The sequence below is a fragment of the Protomyctophum bolini genome (assembly GCF_963924005.1).
Source record: "Protomyctophum bolini genome assembly, chromosome: 2".
Taxonomy (NCBI): Eukaryota; Metazoa; Chordata; class Actinopteri; order Myctophiformes; family Myctophidae; genus Protomyctophum; species Protomyctophum bolini.
In genome coordinates, this window is record NC_137863.1 from 48,188,778 (window position 1) to 48,216,241 (window position 27,464).

At 43.0% G+C, this 27,464-nt stretch overlaps 1 protein-coding gene across 1 annotated transcript in view; it reads left to right on the forward strand.

Moving 5' to 3' along the window:
• LOC308327094 (cadherin-22-like) overlaps positions 1 to 27,464 on the forward strand; it is a gene marked incomplete at both ends in the record, with an annotated part of 124,434 nt that overhangs the window by 35,016 nt on the left and 61,954 nt on the right. The window contains 3 exons of the mRNA XM_080780239.1: positions 11,404 to 11,523; positions 23,363 to 23,530; positions 27,163 to 27,350. Of these exons, the coding sequence (XP_080636365.1) occupies positions 11,404 to 11,523; positions 23,363 to 23,530; positions 27,163 to 27,350 (476 nt within the window). The remainder of the gene's footprint in view (positions 1 to 11,403; positions 11,524 to 23,362; positions 23,531 to 27,162; positions 27,351 to 27,464) is intronic.

The window sequence follows — 27,464 nt, forward strand, 5'->3', positions numbered from 1 at the left end:
TCTATTTCTATTTTATTGCTTATACCTTTCGGAAATGTATATATGAACATTATGTGTGTTTATTTGGGTACATGGTAATGGTAAATGCATGGTGAGATAGTGCTATTTGTGGTCTGTTTGTCTGGTTCAGGGGCAGGCTGAATTAGGCTCACCTATGCAGCTAATCACCTCATTTCCATCCAGCCCTGTGAGTAGAGTGAGGCAGCATTAAATGGCACCTGTGTGAGCTGGCTCAGGCAGAACGAGCTGAACTCAGTCAGAACAAGCTGACTGAGTGGGGCAAGGAGCTCTTCCCAGTTAAAAAGAGTGTCCTTAAAAGTAAATATAAGAAGTAGCTCTCCTAAAATAAGCTGCAGAAGGCGCACACGGTACGTTGCATGTTGGTGTTTTCAGTGTTGTAATCCTGTCGCTTGTTTCATTTGTTTATACTTCATTGTGTTTGTGTACATATTGTTTCTTTATATTATAATAATACGGACATCATGATTAACTTACAACAAGGACATTCATATTTCATGTTTCATTGTGTCTAAGAGAATGTTGTATGTTTTTGTTACAGTTTTTCACGTTGTCTTGGGGTAAATAAACAACCTTAAAGATATCAGTTGGAGCGTCCGTTCATTCTGCTGGATAGGGGCAGTTACAAATGGTACTAGTAGTATCATTATACAGATGTTATACTGTAGTCCACAGTTGATGTTCTAGCATACATGGGGAACTGGTCGGCCCAGGGCCCACATGATTTCAATTCAAATAATAGCAAAAATAGCAGATCTACAAGCAGTGCAACACTTTTTGAGCTTGTAGACCGGCTATTTTTTGCGACAACAGTATGCAATGTGGCCCTCTGGAGTGAGTGTGGAAATATAGTGGCCCTCTCCATTGTCAAAGTTGCCCACCCCATAGTACTAATACTCACAAGGCTTGGTAAAGACATGGAATGAGACTTGCTGAAACAGAGGTTTCTTGCAGTATGGAATAAACTGCAGGCTTTGCCACTGGAAGACTGAAGAGAGAGACAAAGAGAAGACAAAGAGAAGACTGACGGTTACAAATCATTACTTTTAAAATACTGTTTAGTTTTTTTTCCTTTGTTCTGTTCAAGTAAAAGAGGGGTAGCAATACTTATAAAACAAAATACTTCATATATTCTTGAAAAATTTCTAAAGAAGGGTGCTATGTTTTAATTACTGGCACGTTATATAGTGAGCATAATAGGCCTACAGTTGGCTGTGTATATGCTCCAAAAGTTTATTTTATTTTTTGGCAAATTATAATTATGACACTTTGCTTTCATCGTGATGGCTAGAAACTTTTTTAGGTCAGTGTGCGTGTGTGTGTGTGTGTGTGTGTGTGTTTATTCATAGCGATACAATGCACTGTATGTACAAATCTATACAGTTATGACCGTTGCCTGAGGTGTGAAACTAGCATTGGGGATTTTCTTCTTTTTTTGTCTTTCTACTTTTGCGATGCCTAAGGCCCGGGCCACACTGGGGACAGAATTGACGCTGCCACTATAACCAATGGAACTCGGTGCGCAGGTTGTGCATAAACGCTCCGCTTGTGAATCCTTTGTGCTCTATTTTCTGCGTGTCTGCGGGCGTTTCGCAACCTTCGCCTCGCCTTCAGAGGACAACAAAACGTAAAAAAAGAAATACGTATGTTAATTTGGCATTCTCATATGTTTTATAAAATTGAAAAAAGGGTTTGAACAGCTAACTCTGCCCCACCCCCAACAGAGACGTCCAACATGGCAAACTCACGTATCACTCATCATTTATATACATTTAATGTAACCTTTGAACCTTTTTACAGCAGAGAGGCTTCCAGAGCTTTGCAAATCTGATTTTAAATGCTAGTACAATGTTCATTTATTGGCGTTAACTTCTATTGGTGTTAAGTGTTGTCAACGGAGTATACATGATGTCATCAGTTCTATTTCCATAATGATGTTGTTGTTTAGATAGGAGTATATAAACTAGTAACCTATATATCAATAGTTGTCCCCTATCTGTTACCGTACCTTTAACTAGGTAGTATTGATTATTGTCTTAGTGATTATTCTATCGATAACTGTCAATGAATAGAATAATCAACAATAGATTATGAATTGATTATTTTATTGAATTGTAATTTCTTTTCATTATTTATTGATTCAATTGATCTATTAACTTGTTGCATTTAATATTTGACGGCAAACCATGATGTTCAATTTCCAAATATTCATGCTGGCTATCAAATTCAAACCGTTTGGCAGGCAGTCACTGTGGACTTCCTGTCCGCCACTCCAAAGGTCAGGAGACAGAGAAGAAGAGAGGAGAGGGATTGATGGATAGGGGACTGTGTAGAATCATGGCGATGCAAAACGTTTCCACCAAGCTGGTCCTGTGATTGATGCCGTTCTGTTAGACAGGACTTGGGTGCCATGAGTGGCAGACAGTGGGTGAGACACAGTGTCATTTAATTGAATTGAATTTATTTATTTATTTCAAACATATTAAAACATAAATGAACAGGCAAAGGAAATAAAGGAAGAACTAGATTTAAGACATACATTTATACACACACACAAAAACGTATGCGTACACACTGTACCCAGCTATTCTATTCTTATTCCATGTTTCACATTGTTTCGTCTTTGCATTTGTTCCACAGGATAACCCCTTTCACTGAAACACAGTGGTATTTTGCACTGGTCCTCACTAACGGCTGATTAAACATACGGGCCCCTAAGGCTATGTTGCCCTGTCGGCAACATAGCCTCTTAAACTCTTACCGATGCAGGTCACTTTGACTGATAGGCCACAGCATCCTCAGGCGAGCAGAATGGACAATTTAGCAATCTTTAATCTGGATGTGATCACGATCTACTCACAGAATAAACAAAGAATTCCATAGTGTGGCTTTGAGTGGCATTGTTTAGTTAATATGTACTGTAATAGCCCTGTCAATGTATTAAAGGCTTTGCAATGGTCAGTGGGAGGTACAATGGTCACGTTTTGACATGACTGATGTCTGGATAAGGAGCTGGGCTGAAGGGTCTGATTGAATGTTGTAGACAGAGTGTAAACCTACAGGATCGAGTGACGGCTGTAATGTGTGCTTTGAACGAGAGCTGACGGTCCAGGACAACACCAAGGATCCTGGCTGCTGGGACAGATGTTACCAAGGTTACGGAAAGCTCCCGCATGGGGCAGGACTTACAGTAGCTGGGAAGAAGAGAAGCTCAGTCTTGTCTGGGTTCAGCTTGAGGTGGTTAGAAGACATCCACTGTGAGATGTCAGCCAGTTATGCAGTGATGCGCTCTTCCACATGAGTAGCAGAGGGGGGGGGGAAGGATAGAAACAGTTGAGTGTCATCGACATAGCAGTGATTGTGAGCAGAGATGATAGTGCCAAGGGATTTAGTGTACAGGGAGAAAACGAGGGGACCAAGTACAGATCCGTGTGGGACCCCAGTTAGGAGGGTTCGGGGGGATGATAGCAGACCTTTCCAAGACACCTGGTAGGTCCGGTCGGTTAGGTAGGAGGAGAACCACTTTAGTGCCGTCCCACCAATGCCTAGATCAGCTAGGGTGTCTAAGAGCAGCTGGTTCACTGTGTCAAATGCTGCTGATAAGTCTAGAAGAATCAGGACTGCAGAGTGGGAAGCAGCCTGGGCAGCATGTAGTGCTTCTGTGCCTGCGAGGAGTGCAGTTAAGGCGAGACGAGTACAGCTTTTATGCCTGACAGAAAATCCCTGATTCTCTTCCCGAGCCTGCCGGAACATTTTTCGGCCCTGTCGCTCTATCCTGTAAGAAAAGAAAGAAAGAAAGAAGCGAGATGAGAATGAGATACCAGTTAAAATGTATCTGCTGGTTGGTGTGTGTCTTTCAGCAACATGGAGGAGTAGAGATAGAGAGACGGGGTGTTTATTTCAATAAGTACACTTTATTGCTGATAGAAAACACGTTCAAAGGAAAATCCATTCGACTATGAAATCTGTTCAAGGACCTCTCATCTTTAAATAATTTTGTGAACATATGCCCTTCTGGTTTTCTTCATCTGCCTCCATCCACACCAAGAACATTAACTATAATAACTATGAATATTGGAGAAGTCATCAATATACATGTTGAGGCTCCGACACAGCCAGTGGTTACAGAACGTTAGTTAATCAGTCTGGATGTTCACATCATCATCATTATAGTTCAAATTATCATTCTTGGTGTGAATTAATTGCAATGCAGTAAGCTGAGCATATAAATCTAATCAAATCAAATCAAAGTTAAAATGTCAAGATTTCAAAGATGTTTCTTGGACATAAATTACAGACACACTACAGGAATTAGTATTAGTGAACGCATCTGAACTGCAATAATATTCCCAGCATAGCCGTGGTCCACCTCCTGTTTCCACTTCAGGCCATGTCTTTATAAGATGATTTAAAGGAAACGGCATCATGCATGGATGGAATTTTTAGACAATACAAATCCAGGGTAAATCAGGGATCAAGACGAGAAAAAAAGACCTTGGGAAATGTATCTCTCCTTTATCTTTCTTTCTTTCTTTCTTTCTTTCTTATTTCTTTCTACTCCCCCCCCTGCCGAGCACTCTTTTTTTCCCTTATTTTTCTAAACTATTCCACTACGAGAATTCTTTCTCCCATTTTGTCAAGTATTGCATCCGGAGCTCTCTCTCTCTCAGAGTGAAGGCACAGGATGTTGCAAATTGCTGAAGTCACCATTAGGACAGCCTGTACTAACCATAGGTGAGACATGTGGCTGAGCAGTGGGATCACAGGAGAGGGGAATGTGACAAGGCAGGTGCATCATATCATACAATCAATACATGCTGCCAACCACCTCTATTTATGTGACCAGGAACATCTACCGTTATGCACGCCACAAGGGTGTCGGACATAATTGATTCTGACACAGCCGAGGTGTGTGTGTGTGTGTGTGTGTGTGTGTGCAAATCCAATAAAAGACACAAGTCAGTGGCTGATAAAGACAGCCATTGGCTTTTATGACATGGCAGGTTTCTCACCCTCTTCAGCCTGATGTAATCCATCATTCGATGGCGTCCCACTCTGAAAGTAGCTGATCTACAAGCTCATTGTGACGTATAGATCTATGTTCGGTGCGACACCATTTTACGATTGAGTTTAAATTAAGCTGTCCTTCTCTCTTTCTGCCACAAGCCCCCCCTCTCTCTCTCTTTCTGTGCATTTATGTGGATGTTATAGGAATGAATCACGTTGGAAGTAGTGAAGAAATAACTTTTCATGTGAAAACACCTCAGCTTTTATGTCTTTACTAAATGATCCATAATGCGGGCGGGGAGCACTCAGTCCTGCAGATTAAGGCGGGAGGAAGCCAGAGAGAAAGTCACCAGCGCAGCCGTTATGCCCCCTCTGTCGGAGCCAGTGTCGCCACCGCGCCAGTCGAGATGGGCACAAATCTCTTTTACGAGGCTGCCTCTTAAATAGCTGTCAGTCTAGTGTCTTCACACGCGGTGCACTCCTGTGGCTCGCCTATCGGTAATTGAACCGTCTCCCCCAGAGTGCTGAAATGGTGAGGGGAAGCCATTCTAACCGCCTGTGTTGATACCATTAAACAGAACTCATGCATAAATCCAAGTCGGTAGGGGCCGATATAAAGCTATCACTGGCCTCCCTCGAAGGAAAATCTTCCTCACTTTATTTCACAGGAGATGGCCCCCAAAGTTAGGTTTTAATTAAAATCCATATTTGTTTATTTCCTAATCTAATGCATTGATGCAATGCAATCTAATGCATTGATATTCTGTGCTTACAGACTATAACATGGTCTGTAATGAACACATTGTTCTCCCTGTTATTGAATCCTGTTTAAATAGCTAAGCCATATCCACTTCTACATTAAGCCTGTTGGGCAGTATGCAGATGGCTGTGAGCTCAGCAGCCCTGATCTAGGCCTCAAGGGTTATATTTAACTTACTTGGCAGACTGAAGAGACAACTTTAACTGAAGCAGGTGAGAGTAACAGAAGAGAACACTAATGACAGAATTGGAGCTTCAGCGTTTTAATGTAACTTTTATGACATTGCCAGGCGAACATAATTAGCTTGGACTGTTTGAACAGGGAACAGCATGGTTCTATAGGGAGTGAGATTGGGGACATGGATGTCCAATTTGGGTCCCACTTCAGACACCTAATAGAGATGGACACAGACATCATGTTGAGTCAGTACCAGCATGCATGCTGCTGCTGCCCCGTCATGAGAGACAGTGACAATGACTGTGATTCCCAAGTGGAACACTATATTTTAGGGATGCAAGACAAATACATAAAGGCCTTGATTTTCACCTGCATATGCAATAGAGCTGATCACAACATTGCAGGCATTCTTGTACTTTGAGCTTCCTCTCAATGTAGTGACAAGAAAATAAGCAATTATTCATAAAAACTAGACCGGTGCCCCAAGTCAGGAACAATTTTGGGAAACTTGGGAACGATACAAGTTGGGAATGCATGCCACACCAGGTTATGCAATACCCAATGTGTAGTTAGAACATCCCCAGTGCAGTACCCGTTACCAGAGTACTAATATCGTTAGATACTAGAATTTCATGCCCGCTTCGCGGACATTCATTCCAGACTACGTTGCCGCGCACTATGGGAAGAAGGAAATTGCCTGCGAGAAAAGAGGCAAAGCGATATGTGGGGGGGTGGCTTACAGGCGTGCGTGTGCGCGTGTGTGTGTGCAATGAAAAGCCAATGCGAAGTAGCGAACAGTCTAATTGTTTTACTTAGGCAAAAAAGAACTATTGACAAACAACAATGTTGATGTAACTAAGACGATCGCTGAGATAGATATAGTTTATATACAGAGATTTAAGGAATAAGCAAAATAGTGAGCCTATAATTCCTCCCCTTCCTTCTTTCTCTTCTCCTGCGAGAGCCGAGAGAGAACAGATTCTGAATGTCTGACAGGGCACTGTTGCCAGGTTTGCGAATTGTAAGCGAGTTGTAGTGTGTGTAAGTAGCGTGGTTAAAAGGCCTTGTTTCTGGGCCTGTTGGGGCAACAGCATAGGCAACAGTGGTTAGTGTTCCGTGTAGGGAAGGCTCGGGGTGTGGGTGAGCATGCACATGTTGGCTCTGATTGGCTAAGGCTAGTGGCCACATGTTTTCAGTGGCTAGTGGCCACATCTCTCGCACACGTTTTCATTGGCTAGTGGCCACATCTTTTGGCCACGTGACCAACTTTACAATTGTTAAAATAGATATAGTACAATCAATGGCTTATTTATACACGTGCACCGACCTAGTTGGGAATGCATGCTAGTTTCATGTTACAGTAGGTAGTGGTACTTAGTATTAGTAATGCATGCTATACTGTAGCTTCATGTCAGGTAGTGGTACTTAGTATTAGTAATGCATGCTATACTGTAGCTTCATGTCAAGTAGTGGTACTTAGTATTAGTAATGCATGCTATAGTTTCATGTCAGGTAGTGGTACTTAGTATTAGTAATGCATGCTATACTGTAGCTTCATGTCAGGTAGTGGTACTTAGTATTAGTAATGCATGCTATAGTGTAGCTTGATGTCAGGTAGTGGTACTTAGTATTAGTAATGCATGCTATACTGTAGCTTCATGTCAGGTAGCGGTACTTAGTATTAGTGACTTGAGGAATTGGTTCAGGTTCAGGTTTATTTGTCATGTGTATAGATACAGAGTATAAATACAATGAAAATTATTTTGCTCAGAGCACTCTCAGTCTTACATACACAGGACATAAACAAACATCTATAGTGCAAGAAAAAGACAAAAAAACAGGGAAAGAAAAGTGCAAGTGAAGTGACAAAACAGTGCAATACAGTTCAAGGTCAGCTGTTCAGCAGCCTGACTGCCTGGGGGTAGAAACTGTTACTGAGACGGGTGGTACGAGATTTGATGCTCTGGTAGCGTTTTTTGGAAGGGAGTATCTCCCTCCTATAGGCCCTCTCATCACCGTCGGTTATTAGTCCGATCACTGTGGTATCATCCGAAAATTTAATTATGATGTTATTCTTATATCTGGCGACACAAACGTAAACAAGCTGTACAACAGAGGACTGAGGCAGCAGCCTTGGGGCGCACCGGTTCTGGTGAGAATTGTGGATGAGCATCTCTCTCTTATGCGTACACACTGGGGCCTGCCTGTCAGAAAATCAAATAGCCAGTTACAGATGGAGCCCACACCAAGGCCACTGAGTTTTAACACTAATTTAGATGGTACAATAGTGTTAATGCGGAACTATATAGTCTATGAACAGTAGTCTGACATAAGAGCTTTTCTTTTCTAGACGTACCAGGGCAGTGTGTAAAGTGCTTAGGTGGAGCAGGGGGCCCACCACGCTGCATCTAAACTTACGGGCTGGAGCGGCACCTGTCAGCACTGGCACACCTGCTTTTAATGCTATCAACCCAGGCCATAACCACCAGTAAGTTACTCATCAAGACCATGCAGTGGTGCAAGTAGGCTCTACTGGAACCTACTGGCTAGCGATTATAGGAAACACGGAAGAGAAATGAAGAAAAACATTGTGAAGCTGAACTATACAACAACTTCGCTTTATGTTTACTTATACGTGGCCAGTTAAGACTGGCAGTGGTGTCCCAGTGGGGTTTCCTTTCCTCACTGGTAGGTGAGCCAGTAGTGTACAACAGCAGTGGCAACACAAATGTGTGGGGAGGTCTAATTAGCATAATGAGCACCAAAAAATGGGGTAACATTTTAATGGCTACTCTCAATTTAAAAGAATGAAAGGAAAAAGCAATTTGAGGAATTGAGAAAAAAAAGTTTGTTCAAGAAGAGGCACAGAGGAAAACATGTTTGTTTATATGCTGCTTTACACCATTACGGCAAACAGCTAAATAATTGCTGCTGCACGTACTGTGTCATCTCAGAACAATTTACCATGCTCTTTATCTTTATTTACTGTAGAGAGAGAAAAATATGTATTTATGATGAATAATGAGAAATGTTCTTCATTATAGCCACACTTTTTTCCCTTCGTTTTTCTCAGTTTTTGTTAAAAAAAATCTAGTTAGAAACTTCAATCCCTACTGTAGAGCGCTGGTTCCCAAACAGTGGGTCAGGACCCATTTGTGGTTCACGGACACATTTTTCTGAGTCTAAAATATTTCATGAATTAAAGACAAATTCAATGATTTCACGAAAGTAATTTCAATGAATCAAATACAAATTTAAGAAATTCCACGAATTAGACAACAAAGAAGTACTGAAAATAACCGATCTACAAGCTCATTAATGCGGCACGAAGCGACATGCTGTGCGCTTGTAGATCTGCTATTTTCACTAGATTGGGTCCCGGGCAAATGTCTCTTTGCGTCATGGGCTTAAAGGTTTGGGAAGCACTGCTGTAGAGATCCCTCACCAGTATAGGATCTGAGAGCTGCCAACTAGTAACGACTTCTCCTAATGAAACAGAAGCCAACCAGAGTGACCCAGGCAGCAAACTCCCTGCTTCCCTTCCCTTTTAATATAAACACAATAAAGTAGCATTTGCATTTATATAGTTCCTCCAAGCTGCCAGCTGGGACCCAGAAACAGCTGAGTGTCGAGCTGATTGTTATACCTGGGGAAAATTAAGATAAGAGAATAATCCCAAGGATGGAAATGGCTTTGCTGGACGCACAGAGACAACCAGGTAGACATAATTACCAAAGGCAGGGGTTCTGTCTGTCGCCAGTAATGAAACTGCCTTGTCTCTATATGGCTTTCTGTTTTCAATATGAGAAACACTGTATCATTGATCCTCCTCCAACCGTGCAGTATATCGTGTGCGTGATCTTCTGAGGATCAGGAAGACATGGGCCAATTAATTGCATATTCTGGCGAGATACTTCTACTGTTTGAGCATGCATTAAGAAGCACACACATATACATACTGCGGTAGGTACAGTACAGCAGGAGATGAAATGCACAGCTACTGTTGGATTTAACTACACAAGGTTGCTCGTACTGTAATATTTGCGACTCAACACTTGCTGTGGCGGCTGATTATCATAGCCTCACATGTGTGTATGCCCTAGACTCTATGAGCATAATGGCAAGCCGTTGTAACCGCCATAGATGGCACTATAGCTGTGTTTGCATGCAAGCAGGATAGTGATCTGGGCTGCCCGTGGTAATGGCCCTGCATGGCTCTAATGATAATCCACTGCTCTGTCTTACCTGTCTCCTCCCTCCTCGACCCTTGGGAGCGCCAATGGATGACAGGAAACAAACAGCGCTCTGACACCTCCCGCTAATTAGCATCATTAGCATACGGCCATTATGTGGCTGGACAGTAGCATGACAGGGCTCTGAGAGAGGCTACAGCCGTGATCTTTGGTGGACAACACCAGCTGTCAGTACTAATTACCTATGGACCTTGCCAGGGGAATGGAGACAGACTCCTCGTCCTTGAGGACTCATGGCTTGCCTGTGCCAGGATTCTCTGTGCCTTTTCCTTTCTCGTTTAAAATATTTCCCCACATTTTTTGTCCTTCCGCCCTTTTAAATTATAAGGTGTTTCTATTTATTTTTAGGGAGGGAAACAGCTCAGCCAGTAAAAGGCTATAGTCAGTGGTTGGTTCTTTTCCCAAAGCAGTTAGAGGAAGCTGTTGTCCATTAAGCTTTACAGGATTTATCTGAGCTTTAACTAAAATGTGTGACTAAATGTAAATATGTGCTTGTTTGTTGGCTGCCAGAGGCTTGCACACAGCTGACAAATATTATAGAACAGTAGTTTCTTATGGAAATTACCGCCATATTTCCAGAAGTGCCAGCAATCGGCAATAATTGCTTGTTGTTGTGGATTTCATGCACCTTTATATTATATCGGACTTTGAAGATAGAGATGTTAAATAACTTCATGTTTTCCTTTCATCTTCCGAGCACAGCTTGTGTGCCTGGGAGAGGCCGAGCAAACCGTCTGCGGCGGTTTTGTGGCAAGCGGTAATTTGAAACATCAAAAAATGTGTTGTGTTATGTACATAGAGATGAATCGTTTCCCTGGCGTGCCAGTTCCTCAATGCATTAACCTCATACTCACCCTCTCTCTCTCTCTCTCTCTCTCTCTCTCTCTCTCTCTCTCTCTCTCTCTCTCTAGTATAATAACTCCTACAGTAGGCAGGCAGACACTCAGGCACACGCAGCAAATAACACAGACATGGAGAACCCAGAGGTCCCCAAACACCTGCTTTGCTGTTGTACATAAACTATCCTCTCTCTCGCCCTGACTCTTTAAGATGTCAGTGTCTGTCTGTGGCTTCCCAGGTGGCCTGGCGCTGAACTTCTCTTCATCTGAGCCTGTGTGTGTTCTCATTCTCTCTCTCTCTCTCTCTCTCTTTCTCTCTCTCTCTCTCTCTCTCTCTCTCTCTGAATAGGAACATCCGTGATGAAGGTCATAGCGTCAGATGCAGATGACCCGACGTATGGCAGCAGTGCCAGGGTGGTGTACAGCGTTCTGGATGGGGAGAAGTTCTTCTCTGTGGAGAAACACACTGGTAAGCTGCTTGATTCTCCATGTACATAACCTCTCTCTCTCTCTCTCTCTCTCTCTCTCTCTCTCTCTCTCTCTCTCCCTCTCTCTCTCTCTATCTCTGAGAGGGTGTGGATGTGCTGAGCTTGTGACAGTGAGAGCGGTTTTGTTTGTTTGATATTTTTTCTCTACGGAGAGTGCTTTTCAAACTTTGTTTTCTGTTTGTTTTGTTTTGTTTAGTTTTGTTTAGTGTTTGTTTGTTTTTTTTGCCTCAAATTGTTTTGCTGTTGTGTTTTTTGTCGGCCAGCGTTAGCTGGTCGGCTTTGTTGGGCGCGGTCATGGATATGACCGTTTTAACACGAAAGCACGGTGTTAAGATTAATACTGCTTGCTCAGTGGAAGAATGTGGTCTGGCTGTTGGCGCAGTTGTGGGCTATGACAACGTTAAATCTGCCGCGCGAATGAACGGCGGTGTTGTTATTTTCGTTGACTGTACTGACAAAGTGAATCAGCTTGTTGAAAAGGGTGTTGAACTGAATGGATTATTTGTCTCTGTCTCTCCGCTGTCCACACATGCAAAGCGGGTCATTATATCCAATGTTCCGCCGTTTGTCAGCGATGGTGATTTGGAGAGGGAATTGTCTCGATTTGGTAAACTTGTTTCCCCAATTAGAAAGCTGCCGTCAGGATGTAAATCACCGCTTCTGAAACATGTTGTGTCACACAGGCGGCAGACTCTAATGATCCTTCATAAGAACGAAGAACTTGAACTGGTGTTTAATGTCAAGATTGATGATTTTGTTTATACTGTGTATGCAAACTCTGGGTCTCTGAAATGCTATAGATGTGGGGGGGGGGCATTTAGCGCGAGCGTGCCCTGAGAAAGCTGCTGAGGCTGGAAATGTGCGGGCGGGGGGAGTGTGGGGAAACGCTGCTAACGCACAGGCTCAGGTTGTCTCAGATGGTGTGGGGTCTGAGCAGGCAGAGGAGACTGTTGAGCAGGGGACAGGAGGAGATCAACAGATTGAGCAGACAGTTAATGTCAGGCAAGAAGTAAATGATGAGTTTAATGTGGCCGAGCCTGAAACAGTAGCAGCAGCTGTTCAGATGGTTATAGGTGAAGCTGTGCAAGTTGGCATTGAGAGCAATGCTCTCAAAAGAAAGCAAAAAGGCAATAATGTGTCTCTGCCTGCAAAGAAGGGGATCAAATTGGACATTTGCACACAACAGGGTAAGCAGGCAGAGTGTGTGCTTAGTGCAGGCACAGTGGGGGAGGAAGACGAGGAGAAGGAAAAGGAGGAAGAGGAAGTGGTTGATGATGGGGAGGAGGTGGAAGAGGAGAGAGAGGAGGGGGAGGGAGAGGAGAGAGAGGAGAGGGAGGGGGAGGAAGAGGAGGGTGGGGAGGGGGAGGAAGAGTGCGAGAGCAGCCAGTCTCTTTCTTTTTATGCTAGTCAGCCTATGTTTGGCCCTTTTGATTCACAAAGTGTTAGTGGGTCTCAGAAGGAAAAACTTTATGAGATTAAGCAAGTTAGAAGGTTTCTGCAGACAACCAAAAATATGAAAAATGTACGAATTGAAGATCACTTTGAGGACTTAGATTTGTTTTTCAAATCTGTTAGAATACAACTAAATCAGAAAGGGGAGGGTTGCTTTACGCAGCAAGAGGTTTTCAGACTTCGAAAATGGTTAAATAAACTTACATCCAAAACTAGAAATGAAGATACAACCTCTGTGTAAGACTGGATGTCTTTTGTTAGTTTTAGTTAGTTTTTTCACCCTCATATCAGGCATCATGAGTGAATTCAGAGTTTCCACTCTTAATGTTAATGGGGCCAGAGATGTGAGGAAGAGAGCATGTTTGTTCGAAATGCTAAAACTGAAGAATATACATGTTATGTTCATTCAGGAAACGCACAGTGACACGTTAAATGAGACTGACTGGAAAATGGAGTGGGAGGGGGAGGTTGTTTTAAGTCATTTATGTAATAGCAGTAGTGGGGTGGGAATTCTTTTTTCCAGAGATTTTATTCCGAAGTCCTTTGAGGTCGAGGAAATAATTAAAGGTAGACTGATGGTGGTCAGAGCGAAATATGAACTTTTTGATATGGTGTTTATTAATGTATATGCTCCAAATGTTGGGCCGGCCAGAATCCTGTTTTTGAACAAATTAAGTGAGGTTTTAAGTCAATGTGGGCCTGATGTATATTTATTTTTGTCTGGTGATTTTAATTGTACGGAGGATGATTTTTTTGACAGAAATCATGTCGAGCCTCATGGCGAGTCAAAGCGAGCCATGAAGCGTCTGGTTGAGACTTACAGTCTAACGGATGTATGGAGAGGTTTGAATAACAATCACAGACAGTACACATGGGTTCAGAACAGAGGAGATCTTTTTTCTATGGCCAGGTTGGATAGAATATATTGTTTTAAACAGCACTTCAGCACTTTTAAAGGGTGCAATATAATACCCATTGGCTTCTCTGACCATGCCATGGTGTCATGCAATGTGTTTATTGCTAATGTTAAGCCCAGGTCTGCATATTGGCACTTTAATACTGCTCTGCTGCTAGACACGCATTTTAAAGAGAGCTTTATTTTTCTATGGCAAGTTTTTAAAACTAGGAAGGGAGACTTTGCCTCTCTAAAACAGTGGTGGGATTGTGGAAAGGTGGAGATTAAGAATTTTTGTCAACAGTACACTTTCAATGTCTCCCGTGACATCACCAGATCCATGTATGATCTGGAGATTGAAATAGTGGAGTTGCAGAGTGCCGCTTCATCCACAGCAAATCGAGGCAGTATTGATGACCTCAAATACAAAAAGGCCGTTTTGGCTGACCTGCTGGGCTCTAAGGCGCAGGGGGCGCTGGTCCGGTCCCGCTTCCAGAGTGAAACTCTAATGGACTCACCTTCCAAGTTTTTTTTCAGCCTGGAGAAGAAAAAGGGGCAAAGCAGATTTATTCACGCTCTGCGCTCCGTTGAAGGACTTTTACTGACTGACAGCAGCGAGATTCGGAAGAGGGCTGTGGATTTTTACTCTCATCTGTACAGAAGCGAGTACAGGGAGGATGAGGTGGCTTTTGACTCTTTCTGCAGTGGGCTGCCAAAGGTCTCTGAGGGGTCTAACAAGGAGCTGGAGGCTCCTCTCACTTCAGAGGAGGTCTATGCAGCACTGCAGGACATGCAGGGGGGGAAGGCTCCTGGCATTGATGGATTACCGCCTGAATTTTTCAAAGTGTTCTGGAGTGAACTGAAAGGGGACATTTTGGATGTTTTTAACGAAAGTTTTAAAGACTCTTTTCTACCTCAGAGCTGCAGAAGAGCAGTTCTGACTTTGTTACCCAAGAAGGGTGACCTGCAGGACATTAAGAACTGGCGACCGGTCTCTCTGCTATGTACAGACTATAAAATACTGTCTAAAGTCCTGGCCAATAGGCTGAAGAAAGTGATGGACCAGGTCATCCACCGGACCCAGACATACTGCGTGCCCGGCAGGTCCATAGTTGACAATGTGTCACTAATTCGTGATCTTTTGGACGTCTCCGGTTCTTTGGGTTTAGATGTCGGGCTGGTCGCATTGGATCAGGAAAAGGCTTTTGATCGAACTGAGCACTGTTACCTCTGGAAAGTGTTACAGAGGTACGGCCTCAGTGACGATTTCATTGCCAGGATAAAGGTGATGTATGAAGACATTGAGAGTGTACTGAAATTCAATGGGGGCTTGTGTAAGCCTTTTAAAGCTACACGAGGGGTAAGACAGGGCTGCGCGATGTCGGGCATGCTCTACGCAATTTCCATTGAGCCTATGTTGCACAATATTCGTTCTCGCATTGAGGGTTTATTTTTATCAGATTTTAATGCACGTTTTTATTTGTCTGCATATGCGGACGATTTAATTGTTTTTGTACAGCATAAGGAGGATGTAACAAAGCTAACAAGCATAGTTGAGACTTTTGGAAGGATATCGTCTGCAAAAGTGAATTGGGCCAAAAGTGAAGCACTAGCAGTTGGAAATTGGTCCACAGGGCTACCTCAGTTGCCAGGAGGGTTATTGTGGAAGAGGGGAGGCTTAAAGTATTTGGGGGTTTATTTAGGGGATGAGCAGACGACACAGAAAAACTGGGAAGGAGTGGTGGAGAAGGTGGAGGGGAAGCTGGCGAAGTGGAGATGGTTGTTACCGCATATGTCTTACAGAGGAAGGGTCCTTATTATAAACAACTTGGTGGCTTCAACACTCTGGCACAAATTAAATTGTATGGAGCCCCCTGCTGGGCTGTTGCCAAAGCTACAGTCCATAATGAATAATTTCTTCTGGGATAAACTGCACTGGGTCCCTCAGAGTGTGCTCTACCTGCCAAAAGAGGAGGGGGGGCAGGGGCTAATACATTTGGAGAGCAGGAAGTCAGCTTTTAGGTTACAGCACGTCCAGAGGTACTTAACCGGAGGTGAAGATGTGGTCTGGAGGCCTATAATGACTGTTATTTTGAGGAAAATAGATGGGTTGAATTTTGATGCTGCTTTGTTTTTAATGAATTGTAAGTTTATTCATTTGTCTATTTTAACTCCCTTTTATCAAGGACTCTTTAAAGCTTGGACACTTTTTAATTGGAATAGGCTGGAACCTTCAGCTTCGCTGTTCTGGCTCCTGGAAGAGCCTTTGATACATGGAGCCCGGCTGGATGTACAGGACAACAGCAGGCCTGGTCTCACTCAGCGGCTTGTTTCAGCTGGAGCAGTAAAGCTGAGACACATTGTGGATATAGCAGGTCCAGGTCTCTATAATACAGAGGCTGTGGCTTCAGCACTGGGTCTGAGGTCACATCGTCACACCAGGGATATTCTAAATGAGTGGAGTAAGAGGCTGACTGGGGATGAAGTGGAGATGCTACAGGATTTTTTCGGAGAGACAGAGGTTCCTGATGAAGGGGATCCTTTCCCTGAAGTGGGATTGGAAGTAGACACTAGTGATCTAACTGGACCTCTAGTGGACTTTGACACTGATGAACAAAATGATTTATATTTATTAAGTGGAAAAGCTCTGTACAAACATTGTGTTCACGCCCTGAACAAAACAACCCTCAGTGGAAGAACAGACACTGTGTGGAGGGGGGAACTAAAAGTAGAGGAGAGCTGCAAGCCGGTGTGGAGGCTACTCTACAAACCCCCTCTAAATAAAAGAGCAGGTGACCTACAGTGGAGAATCCTGAAGGGAGCAATAGCTGTCAATACCTTTGTCTCAAAGCTGGATCACACAGTGTCAATTGAGTGTCCTTTTTGTAACAAAACAGAGACAGTTTTCCATTGTTTCTTGAAATGCAAAAGACTGGAAATTTTGCTTGAAGCATTGGAGTGTATTTTTTCAAGATGCAACGTGATTTGGTCTGATACTGCTTTTATTTTTGGTGCTGGGTATAAAAAAGAAGATGCAAAAAAGTGGCAATTGTTGAATTTCGTGGTGGGTCAAGCCAAACTTGCTATATATAAGGAGAGGAAAAGTAAATTATTAAATATTGGGGGTGGGGAACTATTGCCTATGTTTAAAGCTTTGGTGAAAGCCAGAATTCGAGTGGATTTCAGGTTTTACTCACTCATGAACAATATTGATGAGTTCATTTCTCAGTGGTGTTATAATGATGTTCTCTGTTCTGTGTTTGAGGAGGAGTTGGTTTTTAGTTTTGTACTTTTGTAAGTTAAAAAAAAGAAAAGAAAGGAAAAATGGGTCTTTGAAAATTTATTGTTTGTACTGTTTTTAAGATTGTAAAAGATTGTTTTTAGAAAATAAAGGTTTTATAAAAGTCAAAGTCTCTCTCCCTCTATCTCTCTCTCTCTCTCTCTTCCTGTTCAGGTTCATGCTCTGGTCGGGAGCAGATAATAATAATATAATAATAACTTTATTTGTATAGCACTTTTCAAAAACAAGTTTACAAAGTGCTTCACATACAATACACAAACAGGCAATTAAAATCAACAATGGAAATTAGTCAAATAGAAAATACAAAAAATAATAATAAGAGATAAGAGACTGTTCATTCAAACTCATTAAAAGCCTTTAAATAATAGTGGGTTTTTAAGGGTTTTTTAAAAGTGGACACTGAAGTGGTCTGTCTGAGTTCCAGAGGTAGTTGGTTCCACAGCAGTGGAGCCCTAGCAGAAAAGTCTCTGCCGCCTTGCGTCACCAGCTTTGTGTTGTGGGGGGTTGAGTAAAACTTTGTCTGCTGATCTGGGGTTACGGGAAGGTATGTGCGGGGACAAGAGGTCGGAAATGTATGTAGGTGCTAGTCCATTTAGTGATTTAAAAACAAACAAGTTCTGTACATGACTGGTAACCAATGCAGTGAGGCGAGAACAGGAGTAATATGGTCATATCTCCTGGTCTTTGTAAGAACTCTGGCTGCTGTGTTTTGAACTAGTTGAAGGCGATTGATGGTTTTTTTGGGAGTCCAGAAAAAAGATAATTGCAGTAGTCCAGATGGTTTGTGACAAAGGCATTAATAAGGGTCTGTGCATCGCTGAATGAAAGAAATTATCAGATTTTTGCAATATTCCTGATTTGGTAGATGGCTGTTTTCGTGATGTTGGTGAAGTGCTTTGAGAAGTTTAGATCAGAATCAAATAAAACTCCCAGATTTCTAGCCTCAGGGGAGCACTGTAAGCCATGTGAATTTAAACGCTGGATTTGATTATCTCTGTGGGATTTTGGTCCAAATACAACAATTTCAGTTTTTTTGGTTATTTAACATGAGAAAGTCATTTGAGTTATTGTAAGATGATATCTTACACGTCATGTTGTAGTCACTGGTTTGTAGTCATTAGGCATGGAACCCAATCCGGTAATAAGGACTACCCTAAATAATCCCCTGCTATCGAGGGCATCATAATTTTAGGTCAGGCCCAATAAAAGCCTTGATGCCGCGTATGAATCCGACAGGTTTCTTCAAGTGCTTCTTGGAATAGTTTGTTGTCTTTTATTCCAACTCGTAGCGACCAGCGAGACTAAAAACAAACTAGGGGATTGTTTTTATACCACCCCGAAAGCCTGGTGACGCGAGGTTAGACATAGGCGGCCGGGGACAACAGTTAGACAGAGCTAAACAAGTTGCAGAAATGACCATTACACAGTCACGGATACAGCCTCCCCATTTATTCACAGGCATACAGATGAAGGATTAACCAACTTGCTCAAGGAGATTTTTGCACTATATACTACTGTCTGTCTGTCTGTCTGTCTGTCTGTCTGTCTGACACACACACACACACACACACACACACACACACACACAATGTGAGTACGACAAGTACAATACAAGTATACAGTTCAGCACCTCTCAGTTCAGACGGGGATTTTTAATTGACCTTCCTGCATAGTATGACACAAAAAAATAAGAAATAAGCCCTGCCATCTAAGACACAACTATTAGTCTACAGCAGATACTGCAATCTACTGACAATCACCCCTGTGTTCTATTAAACACTAATAAACCCATCATTAATTCCCAAAAAAATTAAAATGCTAATTGGGCACAGACAGTTACATCTACAGAGGGTTATACTGTACGTTGAATATCCCCCAAGATGCAGATAGTGTCACTGTAGAGACGTGCGTCCCCAGTCAGCAGATATGGCTGAATTCCCTGCTGGTTATTCTATCGGTGAGGCGGATGGCGGGGATAAGGCCTGAGCCGCGATCTCTCAGGCATAGCCCAGCGTTGGCGTTGCCTGCAAATGGCCCCCGCGGGAAAAGCGCTAAACTTTTAATGATCCCTCTTTTTTTTGGTCCCTGCCGCTTTGATTCGGTCGGCCCCGGTGCCGGGATGATAAATGGCTCTGCCTCGGCGGGGCTAGCCCGGGAGACCGGCTCACACACACACTGTATTTTGTAGTAAAATCCTCAATGTTAATCGAACTCGGAAAGTGTACGCATTTATGGAACCAAATGGTTCAATTAATTCTAATGAATTGTAATACTGTAGGTGCGAGGCAATGAGGTCAGAATAGCGTGCGTGCGTGTACGTCTGCTCCAGTTACTCTGATGACACTCACTGTAGACTAGTGAGTCACTGTGTGTTTTCCGGCCCAAATTCAGATTGGATGAGAATTGTCCAAAAGGCTTTTATTATTTAAATTTAAATTTAAATTATTATTATTGTGAGACGGCAGGGAGTCCAGCGGTGCTATCATAGAACGTGTAGAACTGTTCCAGGGGGTTCCCAGCTAGGGGCTACTGTATCAAATGAGGATCCGTGGTCTAACTATTATTGTATTGTTATTGGTCTTTTTTTTCTCCTTTTCACTCCTCTGATTGGACAACATTTACACCCACCCCCCTGCCTAAAATTCCACAGGATACATTATAGCCTTCATATGATTGGACAATATACAGTTGACGTCACAATTATGTAATATAGATAATATAGATTTATTTCTGATCTGTCCTATGCTTCATAGTGCCAGGCTACCCGACAACTGAATTTCCTTGTGGGATCAATAAAGATAATAAAATATAATTGATCTAAACCGAGGGTTGTTGAAATTAAAAAGGAGAATCACTGTCTCTGTAAAGACATCTCTCACATGTAGGATTGTTATGACAGTATTGAGGCGTCTTTCTTTGTAAAGAAAATTCTCTCAGGGATTGTTTTCTTATGTTATGAAGGCAACACCACTCACAGATCATGTGTTATGTTTCCAGAGACAGTATAAATGAATTGAACAAAAGCAAAACACTGCCAGTCATGGTCGGTTGTGCATTCACAGACCAAGTTCTGTTGAGGAAGAAATAGGGCTATCGTCATTTACATTTTCATGCTCACTTTTTTTTCCCCTTTCCTATGTAGGTTAGCTTTTTTCAAGCTCCTTAACAGCTAGGGTTTTGGCGTTTTTGACGTCCACACTGGCTTCCCCTGTGCCGTGTACGTTCATTTTCAGTCAGCATGGGAGACATATAATGAATATAAATCCTGTAACGGAATTTTACATTCAAATGTGTTGAATAAAATATTATTCAATGCAGGGAGTTAGGGTTGAGTTGGGGGGGGGGGGGGGGAATGCATCATAAATGCATCCCCTCTGGCTTCCTGTGGATGAAAGAGGACCATGTCATTTGCCTCCCTCCTTAGCTCCGCTGCTGCATGTACTTTTGGCTACTCGCACACAAACATGGCCCGGAGCTACTTGGGAGCCAAATGTGACTAGAATCACTGAGTTGTGTATTCAACACAATGTAAACCTCTGGGAGGGAGAGGAGCACAAACCCCAGGAAATGCAACAATAGATTTTGACATGTAAAATCCCAGGAGAGGGGCAGAATAGAAATATGATCTTACCACACAGTGAAGCGGCTATAGCTTCTGTTGTGCCACCGCTGTAGGGCTGGCGGGTGGCAGTGTGTGGCAGGGTGGCAGTGTGTATGACTGTGCAATATTATTCCCACATGGAATGCAGTGATATTATCATGCCATTGACTTTTTCTAAACAAATGTATTTTCATACTCTTTGAATGGTCTTCACTTTAACCATTCCACATGAATGTTTTCCACCCCAGGATTTTGTAACCCATTTTCAAACCCGGTTCCAATTACCTAGACTGCAAGCCTGGGCACGACTCTCCCTTTGCCAACCTCGGGAGAGCCCCGAAATGAGCTCATGCTTCCTTCAATGCACGAGGAGGGATTAGGCCGCTTTTTTACCACCTGACAGGGGGGGGGGGGGGGGGTTTCCATGGTAGGAGATAGCTTGTGGAAGGAACATGTTATTCCAACCAGTTCCTTTCCCCTCCATCAGGTGCCCCGGCTGGCCAGGGGGATGCAGTAGAGACCAGGATGACTGCATGTTTTTTGTGAGGGTACCTACCTTAGGGGACACAGAGAGAACATGTAAACAGAAAGGCCTTTCGCCAACCCCACCTATAGGGTATGGGCACGGAGGAGAGAACCAGCGTTTTTGACAACTAAAAAAGTTTCTCTCGCCATGCAGTGTCTCTCGCCAGAATCACGCAGGCACTCCTGCAAAAGTGCTGACATTTTTAGCACTGCTTTGCTCTGGGGAGAAATATAATTCTGACCTTCGGGTCAAAATTTGTGTCAAACCAGAAACAGGATTGTGTTCAACCCAGACTGTAGACATCTAAATGTCTAGAAGAGCAGGGGGACCAAATTCAAACAGCCCAATTGTATAGGTTATGTTGTATTCACATACTCTACTATTGGACAAAATACATTTCATTCACAAAAGAAGATTAGAGCTTACAATAGAGCTTCTATGTCTTAATGCCCTGATGTTTTACGTAAAGCACTTTGAAATGCGTTGTTGCTGCTTGTCTGGCCATGCCTTGTCCTTGCCTTGTCTGGCCATGCCTGCAGAAATTAAAGTTGACATTATTTTTGTTATAAAAAATCTGCAAGCTGCCAATGCCTATATACATTGTGATGTCTTGTGAGCTTATACATGTTGCTGTTTGTCAATCAACCAATTATACAGAGCTTACCGGTATTATGCCATCATACTGTCACACTAAAATGCAAAACAAAAAAATATGGAGCTGAAATCCCCATTCTTCTGAATACCGGACTACTCGCCTCGGTGCTTGCCCGTTTTTCCTCCCGGAATTGTCACCATTGAGGGGGATGACTTTGTAATATGCTATTGGCTGTTTGTATTCTTTTTGGAAACATATAAAAAGATACTCCTGTAGAAAGGCTATATTATTTTACTTATATTGAGCCTATAAACAACTTAGTATTATTTAGTATATGTAAGGTTTTGCACACTCAAATGGTACCTCGTCAGATAATCCCCACAACTTCACAACTTCTGTGAACAGACTTCAATGTAGTAGCTTTTCATGAATTATATTTGTACTTAGGCTGTCTGCTGTCATGAAAGTTTATAGTTAGAGAAATTAAAAGTCCAGCCGTCTGCTGTCCAGCCTCTCCCACCCCTCACTGGGGAAAATTCTGGGAGGAAAACAGAAACGGGGCGAGTGGTCTTGATACCATTCTTATATGCCTTAGTCACAATGTCAGCAATGACATATCCCCAGCTGCCTGCGATTGGACAGGGCAACCTGACCTGAGTGCTGCTACTGTAGTTAGTCCACATAGTGGGTCAGTCACAGCGACCAATACACTGCAGTCATCTTTTCACAAATAACCAATTTCTGGAAGCATGCAGAGGATTGGATTGTTTCTTTCTTTTCAAACTCTGCAGAACTCTTTCCTCTCTTTGAAGTGTAAGACTGGTGTGGCTTAACGCAGTACAGAGCCTGTTTTCAACTCAGCACAGAGCCTGTTGAAATGCAACTACTGAATGTGCTCCCTGGGCAGATTAAGGGAAGCCATTGTGATTGTTTTGTCTACCGACTCCACTGCTTGCACTGTAGAGGTGCATCCTGACACAGGCTTTGCTTTCACCGTAGAGCAGTTGTCATGGAGCTTCATTCTCGCAGGGGCAGGCCTTCATTCCGTTGCCTTTATATTATTCATTTTAATACAGCCCAGTCCTACAATGGTATAAGCACGGTGCTTCAAGAGAGAAAAAAAGGGAAAGAAAGAAAGAAGAAGGGAAAAGAAGACACAATCTCGTCCTTCAGGAGGGCTCAGGGAGCGGTGAATTGGAATGCATCGCACTAGTGCGTCTCATCTGTAATTGAGTGCTCAGCTGAGGTTGATATTCAAAATGGGTGGTGTCAGGGATATTATCAAGTTGCAGGAATTCTAACAACTGTTGTGTACTTTTCTTTTTGTCTCTCGGTGTGTGTGTGTGTGTGTGTGTGTGTGTGTGTGTGTGTCCTCTCTCTCTCTCTCTCTCTCTCTCTCTCTCTCTGTCTCCCACTGCTCATCTGTCCCTTTCCATGCCACCATCATCAGGGGTCATCCTGACAGCTGTGGCAGACCTGGACCGTGAGACCCAGGACCGCTACGAGCTGGTGGTCAAGGCCACGGACATGGCGGGTCAACTGGGCGGTCTCTCCGGCTCCACTACGGTGACCATCGTCATCACCGACGTTAACGACAACCCACCACTCTTTCCACAGAGTGAGCCTCTTGCACGCACGCACGCACGCACGCACGCACACACACACACACACACACACACACACACACACACACACACACACACACACACACACAACACACATATTTTCAGAGGGATACAGAGAGATAGAGAGAGATTAGTGTTCATCTTGTGGGGCAGAATAATTGTCACTGTCGGGCCGAAACCTTGATCTCCATATTTCAACGTAATAATACATAAACAATATATTAAATATATATAATATATTCAACTTATATTTTTGTGAATGAATGACTTTCTTCATCATACAATTCAAGTCATGCAAAATTAGCGACGACGCATAGCATTGCAATCTGGGAACCCATTCAGTTCATGCCTCTTTGGCGGCACGGCCTCCTTTTTCTGTTTAAAAACACAGTTTCTTAGTAGGCTACACTTCCTCCTGGTGCAGATCTGTGTTTATTCCTGCTAACATTAGATGAAAAATGATGCACACCTACAGTGGACAGGTATACGTCGGATAACTGTAGAAGTAGAGAAAAGAGGATCCCGCAAAGCTGTCTTCACTTACATAATTACATTTATTGTTTTGGTCGTTCAGGCCTTCATCAGATGAAGGTCGATCTGCCTGGTCGACCGTCTGAACGACCGAAGCGTTGCTCAATAAATCTGATTCTGTAAGTGAAGACAGTGTGCGGATATCCTATCTCTATTGCTGCTAACAACAATGTTACATGTTTTAGGCAGTGGTGCTGACAGAGCTTGCGGTTAGCAGATTCTGTCTTCAGAGATTCATTGCATTTAACAATTAAAAAAGAAAAAATCACATTGTCAAAGACGGGATTTTTTTGTCATTTCTAGCGATTAACAAGTATCCCGACTCCGCCAGATTGCGGCAGTATTGAGTTCACAAGTTCCCTCCTCCTGCCTGCATCTGGGCTCTCTCAAGCAGAAACGATGAACAGGAAGCAGCGGGACAAAAATCTGATATCTCCATAATAATTTTGAGTTGTAGTCCTGTTAGGTTGTGTTTACATTTGCGCTGTGGCATAGCTACAATGTGTCACCAGTCTCGCGTTGATCCCGCTTCTAGCGGCCGCATACGGCCGCATATCGCTCCGGTCTGATTTGGACCGGAGTACATCGTCTCTGCAGGAGAGAGCCCAGACTCTCCCTTCTCACAGAATTGAAATGTTGTCCAGCAGGGGGAGTGGTTTCACCAGGCTAATGAACAAGTGCTTGTGACAAAATAATAAGTAGATTCGATCCATTGGAACTCAGGCTCTTTTTTCCATTTCCTGAAAAGAAAATGAGTGGACGAGAGAGAGAGAGAGAGAGCGCGAAAATGAGCAGTAAATGTGTGAGGGTGTGTTGTATTCACTCTGCTGCACTTCACCTCTTGGCTTTCTCCCCCCGTTGGCCGTTTGGAAAATGATTAAATAGTTTGTATTGCCAAAAGTAAAGATGATGGGTCTTCTTTCACCCGCCTCTGATGTCTGCTTCCTAATTTGCAACAGAAACAGAGAGACAATTAGAGGGGTATAGCTCAGCTGGCCCCTATAGGGCTCTGAGTTCTGAATGTTAGGCCTGCCCACTGTATACAGTACACTACTACAGTGATGTAGTGTAGTGGTGAATTATTATATCGCCACTGTTTGTTTATATCATCCCCCCAACATGCTTTGATATAATTTGTCCCAGAGATTTTGCTGAAGAAAGAGTCGAGAAGAGTTTATATCTTGTGGGTCACTAAGACCAATCAGGGAATGGTGTCAGCTGTGCTGACTGGCCCAAATACTGTCAGAGAATATCATTTTATATTAATGCATGTGCTGGTCCAACACTCGACCCATAACTAGCTATCAACTTCAAGTGATAGGAACTGATGTCTGGCCCGGTACATGGGACTCTAGAGAGGTCTGAATCAATATTAAAGAGAGTGACACTGATGTTTTGTTTTAGCCTCACAGCTCTTGTGGTAATTATACAGATTTAGTTTAGACCCGGCGTCAGTCCATCCCGATTTTCCGATTTCATCCCGGAATTATGCGCAATATGGTACAGGGCAAAAGAAAAGTGTACTATGACAAAAACATCAAGATAGTGTATACAATTATCAGAAAAGGGCTGCAGTATTATGGAATAATGTTCCATAATAATATTAATTTCATATAACATCTGCGACTCATACATTGTATCTATTTCCGTCTCTCTTTCACCATGTGTCTAAAACATTACTCTTAGGGCTAATTGCATATTGTTGAATGACGTTCACGCCAGTTCGGTCAAGACTAAAATTGACCTAATTTTTATTCAATGTATATCATTAGCCTTTTTGACCTCTTAGCTTAGGCCTACCTCCACATTTAATAATATATATATTTCTGCCTCTGCCATGTGGAGACACACACACACACACACACACACACACACACACACACACACACACACACACTATAATGCCAATGAATATGGCTGGTTTAATTAAATGATGCAAACACAAAAGAGAAGACGCACTCAATGTACAGTATGGCTCCTTTGTGTTTTGTCTAACCTCTGGCTTATGAATAAAACATTATTATTATTCCCTTTCTAAGGATGGCAATGTCGGTCCATTGGTTGCATGTCGGCCCGTCCATACCTCTCTCTCTCTCTGTCCAGTAGGGCTGACATCTTGTTTATTTCTTTACCTCTCTACTACAGACAGTCGCATTTTAAAGTAACACAATTGTTTGTTACAGTTGGCTGAGTTGTGTCTAGAGTCTTGGGGGGCTCAATTCACAAAGGTTATTTGCGAGTATGTTTCTCCAAAGTTCTCTACAATTGATTGATTGATTGATTACTTTATTAGTCATGAATATAAACAACACGTGGTACAGTCAGACTCTTTGGGTGCCAAGTACGAGAGTCCTTTTTTTCTAACTGTGTATTTATTAGTGAATTAAAAATTCCCTTAACTTCTGTGTCAGAAGTTACAAGTGTCTTTATGTTGCTGGCTTCCATTGGAATAGTAGCCTGTCAATTTTGTAGCTGCTTGTGTGAATACAGATGCAGTTTGGAAAGCAGATCCATGCACACCTCGCAAACTGTGCAAAAGAATGTGCTTGAATGTGCACAGTGTTGTGAATGAACCCCGGCAGACATACTGAAAGTCTTAATACTGACAGACTGACAGTTTAGCATATGCACGATTAACACTCAAACCTGCCAGAGATATAGTAGTGCATAACCCCTGACAGGAACTCAATAGGAGCTGTCAGTGCCGCTAACAGCAATGGCATAATGTTATACAGTATGTTCAACATGAACTGAATTGAATTGAACTGGATGGTGGATGCTGTGAACATTTTGACCACAGACCTCGCTTAACTCACCCTGATCCCGTTGATCTCGTTCCTTTATTGCATTCTCTCACCCTTTCTCCCCACTTGTTTCTTCAATTCATCTCTTTGACTCTATTTCATTTCTACTATTTATTATTTTCTGTGCCTGCTTCTTTCTTTGTCTGTTCTGTCTCATCTTCTCCACATGCACTCTCCCTCTAACCTCACCCTCTTCCGGTCATCCACCTTTCCTCTTCTTCCTCGTAACACCTTCCATCACTTATTTATTGTCCTTTCCTCCTGTAACACTTACCCGGGTCACCAACCAGAGATGTACCAGTTCGCGGTCTCGGAGGGTGCGCCCGTGGGGACCTCGGTGGGCCGCGTCATCGCCGCCGACGCCGACATGGGAGAGAACACGGACATGAGCTACCTGATCAAAGACCAAGAGGGAGGGGAGCTCTTCAAGGTCTCCACGGACCCACAGACGCAGGAGGCGGTGATCTCCGTCAAAAAGGTAAGGGTTCTGTTATAGCTGTTGGTCAGCGGTGCTCCATTCCTAAAGCTGTAGGGAAGTACATTTCATTACATCCAATAGTGGACCTTTTAGTCTACTGTCATCACTAAGCAA